Here is a 12,500-nt window from a genome sequence, read left to right as displayed (position 1 = left end):
GGTGCCGCGAATTGCAGGAGGGGGGGGTCGCGGGGTTGGGTGCCGCGAATCGCGGGAGGGCGGGGTTCACAGGGGTTCCGGTGGGGGTTTGCCGCGAATTGCGGGAGGTGGGGGGTCACGGGGGGTGCCGCGAATCGCGGGAGGGGGGGTTGCGGGGGGGTGTGACGTGAATCGCCACAAGAAAAAATCAACACAGAAAGGTCAACACATGTAAATGTTGACATAAGTGTGCCACTTCATTGGTGTCCATGTTGACACATGACAATGAATATGAAAACATTCAAAAAATGAAATAAATCTTCAAAAACTCATGTCAACCTTTTTCATTGTCGACCATAGCCGTGCCAGTGTTTTGCATGTGCCATTTAATCCTGGAGCTGCCGCGAATCGCGGGGGGTGCCGCGATTTGCGGGAGGGGGGGTTGCGGGGGGTGGGTGCCGCGAATCGCGGGAGAGCGGGGTTCATGGGGGTTCCGGTGGAGGGTTGCCGCGAATTGCGGGAGGGGGGGGGGTCGCGGGGGGGGTGCCGCGAATCGCCGGAGGGGGGGTTGCGGGGGGTGTGACGCGAATCGCCACAAGAAAAAAATCAACACAGAAAGGTCAACACATGTAAATGTTGACAAAAGTGTGGCACTTCATTGGTGTCCATGTCGACACATGAGAATGAATATGAAAATATTCAAAAAATGACAAAAAAAACTTCAAAAACTCATGTCAACCTTTTTCATTGTCGACCATAGCCATGTCAGTGTTTTCCATGTGCAATTTAATTCTGGAGCTGCCGCGAATCACGGGGGGGTGCCGCGAATTGTGGGAGGGGGGGTCGCGGGGGTGGGTGCCGTGAATCGCGGGAGGGCGGGGTTCACAGGGGTTCCGGTGGGGGGTTGCCGCGAATTGCGGGAGGTGGGGGGTCACGGGGGTGCCGCGAATCGCGGGAGGGGGGGTTGCGGGGGGGTGTGCCGCGAATCGCCACAAGAAAAAATCAACACAGAAAGGTCAACACATGTAAATGTTGACATAAGTGTGCCACTTCATTGGTGTCCATGTCGACACATGACAATGAATATGAAAAAATTAAAAAAATTAAAAATAAATCTTCAAAAACTCATGTCAACCTTTTTCATTGTCGACCATAGCCATGTCAGTGTTTTGCATGTGCCATTTAATCCTGGGGCTGCTGCGAATTGCGGGGGGGGGGGGTGCCGCGAATCGCGGGAGGGGGGTCGCAGGGGGGGTGCCGCCAATCGTGCAAGGGGGGGTCGCGGGGGGGTGTTTTTTCCGCGATTCGCGGGAGGGGGGGTCGCGGGGTGGTGGTTATGCCGCGAATTGCGGGAGGGGTCGTGGGGGGGTTCTTTTTGCAGCAAATCGCGGGAGGGGGGGTCGCGGGGGTGTTTTTGCTGCGAATCGCGGTAGGGGGGGTCGCGGGGGAGCGGGTGTTTTTGCCGCGAATCGCGGGAGGGGGGGACGCGCGGGGGGGGGGGTTTGCCGCAAATCGCGGGAGGGGGGCGCTCACCTGGTGGCTGTGGAGTAGCAGTGCTGGGCAACATGGGAAGGCAGTGGGTGTCTGGCACTGTCTGTGGGCTCACTGGGCTGGTTCTCTGTCACATACCTCCCAACATGACCCTCTCCAGGAGGGACACAATGCTCTGTTTCTAGACTTCCCCTTAATGTATGATTGCCATCACCTGTTTTAAACAGGTTAATTTCTCAGAAAGGTGTTCAGCACAGATGAAGGCAATCACACATTAAGAGGAAAGTCCAGGAACAGAGCGTTATAGACACAGACACCCACTTTGAGTGACAGATGTAGCCAAATATATAGGAGATATATATATATATATATATATATATATATATATATATATATATACACACACACACACACACACATATATATACATGTGTGTATATATATATATATATATATATATACACATATATACACACACACATATATATATATATATATATATATATATATATATATATATATATATATATATATATATATATATATATATATATATATATATATATATATATATATTTATTCACTACATGTATTTATTTTTACTGGGCAGCTTGATGCTGCTGCTGCTGCTGCGGGGGGAGGGGGGAGGAGGGAGGAGGGCAGCGCTGCTGCGCTGCCTGCTGCCGGGGAAGCTGCTGCTGCGGTGAGTGCCCGGCGGGTGCGAGGGGGGGGCTGCACATCGGTGGTGATCGGTGCTGTACTTGACAGCACCGATCACCACCGATCCCTGTGTTACCGAGCGGCTTAGCCGCCGGTAACACAGGAAACGCTGTGAATGGCTGTTCAGATTTGAACAGCCAATCACAGCGATCGCCGACCGGGGGGGGCACCCCTGCCCCCCCTGGGCGGCGAGGGGGGATGTCTGCTGTCAGGGACAGCAGACATCACCTAACTGTCACTGCGTCTATAGACGCAGTGACAGTTAGAAGGCATGACGTACATTTATGCCATGTGTCGGGAAGTACTTCCCGACCATGACGTAAATGTACGTCAAATGTCGGGAAGGGGTTAAACAAGCTACTTTTTTATTTTTTTCAAAAGCAAGCAGTTACTAAAATCCAACTTGCATACTGGCAAGTTGAGTACTGGCATACCTTCATCTCAGTAGTTACTGAAATTCAACTTGCTTAGATAACTTGCTTTGATAAGGATAAGAAAACATTTCAAGGTCCATTGTATTAGATCAAAGAGTGTCTCTGTGCCCTGGCTGTGTAGGTCAGCCACCAGCCAGAAGTTCAGAGTTTATAGGGCCCATTTATCAAACAATATTTGCGGCTAAATCCCCAAAAACGGTTAGCTGCAAATATTAAGTATCCCCCGACTGTATCAAAGGGGGACCGCAGCAGGAATCTCTGATCCCTGCTGCGATCCCCCCTTCATCGCCACCAGCCGCATCCCCCATAGGTTTCTATGGGGATACGAAGATGCCTGATGTTTTACAATGCGATCCTGGGTGGTAATATTCTGCCCAATTCGCATTGTAAATGTGATCAATGATAAATGGGCACCTCCATCTGTAACTAGTCATCAACACATTTTTTTTTTTTTGGTCTGGCAGCTCAATGATAAAACTACTGCTGGCTTCTCCCATCTCCAAAATCCTTCAAGGGGGCAACTGCTGTATCTAGACAAGTGGGTGCAAAACGGAAATGACCATGTGCATGAAGGAGAGAGCCTCAGAAGACCATGAAAAGAGTTTACCTTCTCATGAGTATTGTTTTACAACTCAATACCTAGAATTAAGGCTGCCATACATCTACAGATCTATTGTCAGATTGGGCTGGTTGGAACAAAAAAAAAAATGGTTATGGATGAGTGACAGTTTTTGGCAGTTTTCCAGCATTTCAAAGCAAATGGTCAACTGTCATTTTCTCTCATCCATTACCAGGTTTTTGTTCCAACCAGCCCAATCTGACAATCGATCTGTAGATGTATGGCAGCCTTTACATTTGGTGTCTAACTGCTAAATATTTTAGGATCTTTATTTTGAGAATTAGCGTTATGACAAAATATGTACAAGTTTGTCCAAGGGGAATATTTCACTTACCTGGCATTTCCTATCATAAGATTTATTCCAGCTGTGGATGGTTTGGATATCAGACGGATCATGTTCAGCATTTTTTGATTCACAGGACCCACTTCAGTTATGATCTCTGGATCTTTAGTAACCTCTACGACTAGTGCTTCCATTGCAGATCTCAGAGCAGTAACGCAGGCAGCATCCTCATGAGGCATCAGCAATTTAATCCTGCGGAACAGATCACCGTTATCGGAGTGCAGTTAAAATGATCAATGAACCCTATAGACACTCCAATAATTATTAACAGAACACTTTCCCCAAAACAGCTGACAAGCCAAGCTTTTTTTAATGCAATAGTGGATGTAATGGTTTCTGTCCCATAGTGCTGTTTTAATGTAAGAACATACACGTTGTAATTCTCAATTAAGTGCTAGTCACTGCATTGCACAGATGTGACTATACTCCAGTCAACTCATAAGAATGGAGCACAGCTGCTACTATATCACTCAGCATTAGTTTGACACACAGAGAGATCGCTGCTAAAGTCAGGTCAGCCAGTTTGAGAATCCTGATTCGATAGCAAACAGTACATAATATACATGCGAGTACACATACCAGTCATCCAGTAGTATCATCTCTCCATCAGACATCACTTTCTTGGAGGCAAAAAGCAGCAGCTGCAAAGGACTCACCATGGTCATACCTTTAGCAGATATTGCCCTGGTACGGATCTGAAAATTAAGAAGCATATGTATCAATTTTTTTTGACCAAAATTAATGGCACTATGATATATTAAGTGCAATATGACTGTTCACACACACAAAACAAAAGTAGGATTTTGATGCAATAAATCTGTTTCGGGTTCCCTGGGGGACACTGGGGAATAGACTGATGAATTGAGCTGGCAATTGAACAGTTTCTGGGCGCAAAGCATGGTAACAATGACGGCCTCCTAAAATGCCCCTATGCTTGAACAACCACCCTGTTAAATTCAGCCGCTGCAAATCAGGGTGAATGAATGGACCTTACTGTAGGAGATCTAAATAGTCATCAGATCAACCCCAACATTGGAGCAACTGGTGAAACACATGCGGAAGTAGGGTTCATTCTTTTTAAAGACTAAGGTAGTCTGCTTCTCAGGTGCCCACTCCATTCTGAGAGAAACACATCCTGAAGCTTAACCCATCTGTGGTTCCAAGTGATCTCACGCATGGCCATGCACAGGGAGGTCAGGGCGATGTATACACACACCAGTATTGAGGGGGTGGGGGAGGGTGGCAGTGGAGGATGGCACAATGGAGCCCCAAACCGCTTAGAAGCAAGGGAAGGGGATAAGCTTGCTGCTGCTTATGCCATCGGGTGTGCGGTAGGCAGTAGGAATGCGAAAAACAGCTTATTTTTTGGCTGTGGACTGTCTTCCCTGACTGGTTTCTTGTTACCAGGGGCAAGGAGCACAAATTATTTGGCTAAGGATACCTCCCAAGGTATCCATTGAACAGGATTACAGTAGCAGCTGGCTAGCCCCTATTGTCTAGCTCCTTTCGACACATTTCTAAAACTGTGGATGATGAATAATGGGGGGTGTTGGGGGGGGGGGGGGGGAAGAGAGTCATCACTTCTGGATTTCTTAAATTGCCAGCTTCACTCAGTCTATATCCCTTTAAGCTTCCTAGATCAGTGGTTCCCAACCCTAGTCCTCAAGTACCCCCAACAGTGCACATTTTCCAGGTCACCCAGCAGGTGCACTCAGTATTCAGACACATTTTAAAAGATCCACAGGTGGAGCTAATTATGTCACCTGTGATTCTGTGTGGAGACCTGGAAAACGTGCACTGTTGGGGGTACTTGAGGACCAGGGTTGGGAACCACTGCCCTAGATGAAAAACTATTCCTCCACATGTAATATCTCTTTAAATGGCTGTCCAGCAGTTGCGCACTGCACTGAGGGCAATTTTCATTAATGATATGATGCATATTGTTCAGTGTGTACCCACTGTAACAATTTCTCCTGTCATCTGAACTTGCAGTCAAATCTAGCTACAGCGGCAGCATGTTTGACAAGGGTCCCAGTGACTCCGTTGATTAATATCGTTCAGTGCTTTAGTGTTAAATCGTTTCAGTTAATGACATTGGCTGTTCCGCATGTCGTATAATGTGTATACAGATTAATAACATATCTATACAAACCATCTCTGCAGCACAGGGGCCTGAAAGCTTTAGATTTGGTCCATCCAAACCTCCCAATTGAAACAAATACAAGATTTAAATAGGGTTAGCTTTTTAGGAAGGTTTGTGTGCAACCTAGGCCCAACATGTGGGCAAGCACCAATCCGTCACAATGAAACCCAGAATGTGCAGTTTGCTTCAAATCAAGTTTTCGGTGTTGAACAGTTGATTTAAAGAACAGGGAATGATCCCTGCCCTGGTGAGTAAAGCCACTAACAGCCAATCACATTACTCTCTTCCATGCACTGGAATTATCCGTCCTAGTATCTGTATTTCAACACCTGCAGTATTACTTAAAAGGTGCCTGCCGATGGTGACAGGCGACAGCAGCAGGACCTGGCAAGTGAAGGAGATCGTTGCGACGGGAGGTGGACAGAATTGGTGCGATGGACGGAGGCAGTGTGGCTGGTGGGCTGTGCAGTGTGACCTCTGACCACATCACGCTGCACAGTCACACAACAGGGGGCGGGTGCAGCCAGGCAGTGTCTGAGCGGTTTCTCAGATGCTGCCTGGCATAACATTATGCATGCGCAGGCTAATCCTGGGATTGGAAGCTGAAATCCCAGGATCCCGCTTCAGGAATTGGCCACCCTAACTACAACAACATCAGCAAGGACACAAGTCAATGTTTTTATTCGATTACCAAATTGGTATAAATCAGTACAGCACAGACTGTGTGCTACAGAGATAGCGCAGCAACTAGTCGACTCTACTGAAGAAGCGGGTGGACTTGGAGGCGGTGCATGGGGCATCACACAGGGAAGAGTGTGTTATACCCAAGGGCACTGCACTGAGTCAGGTCCTTGTACACTACAGTACTGTAACACACAGCCGGGCATGCATATAGAATATATAAAAAGATTCTATATGCAATGTAATGAAATTCCTGGGGGTAATGGAGGGTCGTGCTGCCAACACACAGCCGGGCATGCATATAGATTCACATGCATGCCTGGCTGTATCTCAGCAGCGCGACATCCATTACCCCTAGGAATTTCATTTTTACCCAATTTGGGGTGATTTACCCCTGTTCCCTGACCACTGGTATAAATTAAGATCAACTAGCATCAAAGCTTGGTCCCTTTTCTTGAAACAGGCTTTTCCCATTTACATCCTCAGACCATTCCTCTCCACTGACGCGACCAAAATTCTCATTCACTCTCTTGTCATCTCCCGCCTTGACTACTGCAACATCCTTCTCTCTGGGCTACCTCTCACCCGCCTCGCACCTCTTCAATCCATTCTTAACGCTGCTGCTAGGCTCATCTTCCTCTCCCGCCGCTCTACCTCCGCCTCCCCCCTCTGTTTATCTCTTCACTGGCTCCCCATTCCTTTCCGAGTTCTCTTTAAACTCCTCACCACCACCTACAAGGCTCTCTCCTCCTCCACAGCTCCCTACCTCTCTTCACTGATCTCTATCCACACTCCCTCCCGTCCTCTTCGCTCCATCGCTGACCGCCGACTGACCTCTCACCTTATCACCTCCTCCCACTCCCGTGTCCAAGATTTCTCTCGCGCTGCCCCCCTGCACTGGAACAACCTCCCGCCACCCATCAGGCTATCTGATTCCCTTACCTCCTTCAAGCGCTCCCTCAAAACCCACTTTTTTTCGACTAGCCTATCCCTCCTCCTAACCTCTTTTGATCCTCCTATCCTGCCTCCGTTCCCCTCCATTCCTACTTATCCTATTGTATTTCGTTCGTCCACCCACCTATTTTTAGTATGTTAACTCTTATGAGCAGGGCCCTCCTTCCTCACGTACTCACCCTACCTCACCTGTGCTCCTGTCCTGTTCTTCCCTTCCTCTACTTCATCTTCAGTCTCCTTGACAATTTTGACACCTACTTCTGAACTGATGCTGATTTTAGTTCTACCAGCTATACCCCTATTTATACTGTATCTTTCAACACACCCTGTACGTTACCTTGTAATTTGTTTTTTGCTATGTACGGCGCTGCGGACACTTTGCGGCGCCTTATAAATAAACGTACTACTACTCTCTAAAAGCATGACCATATATAGCACATTTCCAGCAAGTTTACCTTTTCACTGAAGACAAAGAATGGGGATGGATACTTTGTCTCTTGGCTGCTGAAGGGACAATTGACAGATGATTTGTGGATGAGGGCATTTCTACCCTCCGTGGTGAGGATTTTTCGTTTTTCCTTGTGGTAGCAAACGTTAGGGTACACGCCAAATGCCAACAGTGAAATGACCACATCCAGGTTATTATCTGGACCAGTGTTGTTGAAAACTTGATTCATTAAACAATCTGTTGAGGGTAATAAAGTACACATCAATCGCCTGTACAGTATATACACGTGTAATAGTAGCTGTACAGCATGCTAGCGCTTTATATATGTTAATAAGGCACACAGTAATCCTGTGTACAAAGGAATACTTGAACACTTACCTTCAGGGAACCCAGCATTTACCAGGATGTCTTTGAGCTGCACTTTTGCTTCCCACGTCATACGCAGAGTCGACATGTTGAGACGTTTGTGCTCACAAAATCTTATTTCCGCATCTTCGCCTCCCATTCTAATGAACCGAGAAAAAAAAAAAAAAAAACAGCGGAATTTTTTTGTTGTTGAGTTCAGTCTCCATAGTAGATGTTTCTCACTAGTATTACACACAATGAGCATACCTTGCATCGTCCCAGGCCTGAAACACAGACAGCAGGGCCACGTGGTCAGAAAATCTATTGCCAGAGAAGTTCCTATGCACATAACCCAGCCTACGGCCTTCGCTGATGAATGGCTCCGGGAAACAGGTGGCAGCAGATATCGTGCAGACAGCATCGCCAACACTGAAATATTGAAACACAATTAAAATTCTGCGTTCAAGAAACAAGGGGATTTAAACAAAGGTATGCAGGTCCTCATGTACTCACTAGAATATACAGCCCATGATCATCATCTTTCCCAGGCGCGGCTCTATTGGCAGTTTTGCCAATATCCTTCCTAGAGGAGTCAGCTCATCATTTGAGTCCAATGCATCCAGCTCTAAAAAGGAGATTGTTGCTTTATAAACTATATGTAAGACACCTCAAATGCTGGCACAATCAGCTTTCAGCAAAGTATATACAGTACAACTTTATGTAACTGCCCCAGTAACACAAGGCAAATTTGCGAATCAAGAAAGGGGGACATAGGTAAAATCATTGTATACAATACAGCTTCTAATAAAGAACACAAGTATAGAGAAGAGACAATTGTCCCCAATATGGGACACATTTCCCACCTAGAGACCCCAGTCTAGTCATATGCTAGATTCACATGAAGACAGCGGTCTCCACTTGCCATGCGTCATCCTTTAAACTGACAGGTATGTAGTTATATTACCAATAATACTTAGGGCCAGATGTACTAAGCTTGAAAAGTGATAAAATGGTGAGTGATAAACCAACAGCCAATCAGCTCTTCCTGGCTTATCACGCTCAAGTTGATCACTTTTCAGAGCTTAGTACATTCCGCCCTTCGTAGGATAAACGTAGACGATTGATACCACATACCCCTTAGTGTGTGTTCCGCTTCTATCACAGCATCCAGTGGAGGGGGCTCTATCGCCTTTGACAGGAACTGACCGATGCTTCCCAGTCGTAGAAGTTTAATGCTCAGAGAAACCTCGTGCAGAGGAGTCCGGAATATTTCTGGGTAAGGTGAGTCTCCAACCTAGAAAATATATTACTCAGATTTTAAAACTGTTTGGGCTATGCCGCATCATTACAGCCATTACATTAAGCCAGTGGTTCAAAAAAATTTAAAATCACTGTGACCTAAAAAAATAAAAAGATGTTCACAGCACCGCTGGGCTGAAAGTAAGGGACAGGGTTTGCTTCGGTTTGTTCACAAATTTTATGATTACAGGCCATCAGACCCTAAATCATTTGAATTGATTCAGAACCAACAACCCAAGGTACTCCTGCAAGTGTCCCGAGGCTCCCCAGGGTGCCACGCCACATAGTTTGGGAATCACTGCATTAAACCCATGTATATGGAAGCAAAATTATATAGCTCTTTAAACCTTCTGCTACAAAAGCATGCAGGACAAATCATTTTCTAATCTCATTTAATAGCCACTGTCTCACCGCTCAAAGCGCGCCCTGCTGCACAAGTGGAAACAGAAGCCAGCACGCACGCGCCCTGCTCGTCCCTTCCGCTGCTCCAGATTGGTTTTGGAAGCCCAGACTGTAGCATAATTGGTCATGTTGTTGTGTGATGTAAACAGTTTCACTTTTTGCCTGTAATTATAGAAATGCATGTTTAAAATTGATGTAACACTGAGTAACCAATAAAAGTGTCTGATTAGTAACTTGTATGAAAAATGCTCTAGTGAACATGTACAGTGATAAATCAAGAACATACGTGTGGTATATTATTCCATACATGGACTATAACACTTACTTGCAGGAATCAATGACATAAACCACATCGTTTATAGTGATACTGGTCTCAGCAATATTTGTGGATAGAATAACCTGTGGGGAGAGGAAAATTAGCCAACACTACACAACAGAGTCCTTTTGGCACTAACAGTAAACATTTATCTGCCAACAGAAGTTTTTATGGTTCCCCAAAACATGCATGAATTAAACTGCTCTTGTTTAGTGGAATCCTTTCCATTCCATAACACTTTACACAGCTCTTAGTATGAAAACTATTGAGGTATTATTGGAAATATATACTTTCATCAGCAATTACCTTGATTACTCCATCTGGAGCTGGATCAAACACTTTTCTTTGCTCCTCTCGTGGAATTTGGGAATGAAGTGGCAAAATTCGATAACTGTGGCTGCCTAAAAAAAAAAAAAAAAAAAAAAAAAATCTGATTGAGATCAATATACAGTATAAGCATTCATTTGTTGCTGGTCTGTTGTGTTACTCAGTTATTCTGGGTACAAATCTGATCGACTGTCTGGTCCGACTGACCATTTTGTGTAGCCAGACACTTACTTATTGGCAGCTCAATATGTCTGGCTAGATATCACAAGTGCAGGGGCATTTCAATTTGACTGCACAGTGCGTGTCAGTCCCCCGTACAGACAAGTAGATTTACCAGATAAAATCAGTATCTGCCATGCTGCAGGGATTCCCCGATAGGCAGGTGTACAACATTGTCCAGACAATGAAGTTGTACACATATAGGCCAGTGCATGAGTTATCATTTGTCGATTGCATACTTAAAATATAAAGCAGACTATACACATAAGGGTTTTTTGTCCAACAAACCAACCATTTCACTGGTTGGAATGAGAATCTGGTAATGGATGGGAGCAAATGAAAATCGATTTACTCCCAACTACCATAAAATGTCCAAACTGTTTGGGAACAAATGGTCTATTGTAATTTGCTCTCATCCATTACCAAATTGTCATTTCTAACAGCGAATTAGTAGTGTAGATGGTCAGCTGTACTATTTCATTTTATTGGGGAATCCCAGTCTTGGTCCAGAAATTAGGCATGTAACTAATCCGCACCAATTCTGAAACGCTTTTGCCTTCTATATCTATTCCAACCATAAACTCCACTGTACACCAAGTGCCCAAAGATTGTGCGTGCTCCTGCACAGATCTGCCTGGGCATCTATGATGCATAAAGGGAAAGTTGGGAAGCAGCTATGTCTCGGATTTGTAAGGAATATTTTGTAGCAGATAAATAGGTCAGTGTCTAAGTGCCATACTAGGTGGCTTTGGCAAAGGAGCTGTGGCAAGGGGGCACCATGTCTTCTGTGGACAAGTTCAACGTGGTACTGCGTCCAAAGAAACAAAAAACCCATAACCAAAGTTCCTTAGCTAGATTGACTGACAGATGCCTGAGAAGCCAATAAGAAGAATAATTTTAAAATAAAATAGGTAAATTATATATACCCCCAGCAAGCATGCAAGCCCATTCATTGGATGTGTAGAGCAGAAAAAAAAAAAAAAATCAATACAATTACCAAAATGAGGGTTCATCTCCAGATGTTTCTGCATTGTATAAATGAGGTTCCAGCCAGGTAAGAACACCAGCACAGCCCCAGGTGCATTCAGCGTTTCAATATATTTCAAGAGAGCCTCTATGAGTTCGATGGGGGTCTCTTTCTCACTCAGCTGTGACAACGAACGCTTAGTCTCTGGGCCGTAATCATCAGTACATATGAGATTACAATTAGTCTGCAGACACACGCAAAAAGGTTGTTGTGTGAATCGCTGAAAAACTGCACTACATCTTACAAATAGACAGCATGAGATAAATTAGATTTCATTACATAATAGAAGATCATTAACCACTTGTGTGGTATGGCAGGAAATTTTCCAGGCTCAGCTGCGCTGCCGCAGCGGGCTGTCCTGGAAAATATCCAGCCATACCACTAAGACGAAGGTGTGCACCAATGGTGCCTGCAGCTGTGCAACACTGACGCATCACCTGTCCGGGCACCCCCAGTGGCCACTCTCCCCTCCAGCAATCGTACACCCAGAGCTCCCCTGCCCCCATCACCATTAGTTCTAGTAAGCAGGCGGCAGGCTCGGCACGTCTCGGGATTTTGGGTGCCCGAGACATCCAGAGCCTGCACCTGTTATGAACTGTGACAGCAGCAGGGCCCAGGAGCTCCAGCGTACAATCGCCAGAGAGGAGGGGGGCACAGCACTGTGGTGGGTATTGCTGGAGCAGGACAAACCTGCCCTGGTAGGTTTATCCTTCCCCAGCAAACACCACACTCACAGTTAAACTCACAGTTATA

General features: G+C 45.7%; 1 protein-coding gene across 1 annotated transcript in view; it reads right to left on the bottom strand.

Annotated features, from left to right (window-relative positions):
- Positions 1-12,500, bottom strand: part of LOC146027294 (ATP-dependent RNA helicase A protein-like) — a 32,442-nt gene that overhangs the window by 7,124 nt on the left and 12,818 nt on the right. The window contains 12 exon segments of the mRNA XM_083158227.1: positions 3,578-3,778; positions 4,166-4,281; positions 7,820-8,049; positions 8,191-8,318; positions 8,425-8,586; positions 8,671-8,782; positions 9,292-9,435; positions 9,438-9,451; positions 9,868-10,020; positions 10,184-10,257; positions 10,481-10,575; positions 11,718-12,014. Of these exon segments, the coding sequence (XP_083014353.1) occupies positions 3,578-3,778; positions 4,166-4,281; positions 7,820-8,049; positions 8,191-8,318; positions 8,425-8,586; positions 8,671-8,782; positions 9,292-9,435; positions 9,438-9,451; positions 9,868-10,020; positions 10,184-10,257; positions 10,481-10,575; positions 11,718-12,014 (1,726 nt within the window).

Source organism: Crinia signifera, chromosome 8 (genome assembly GCF_055691185.1).
Source record: "Crinia signifera chromosome 8, ASM5569118v1, whole genome shotgun sequence".
In the NCBI taxonomy this organism is placed as follows: Eukaryota; Metazoa; Chordata; class Amphibia; order Anura; family Myobatrachidae; genus Crinia; species Crinia signifera.
The sequence above is the reverse complement of the archived record's forward strand: the minus strand, read 5'-3'. Positions and strand labels throughout refer to the sequence as shown.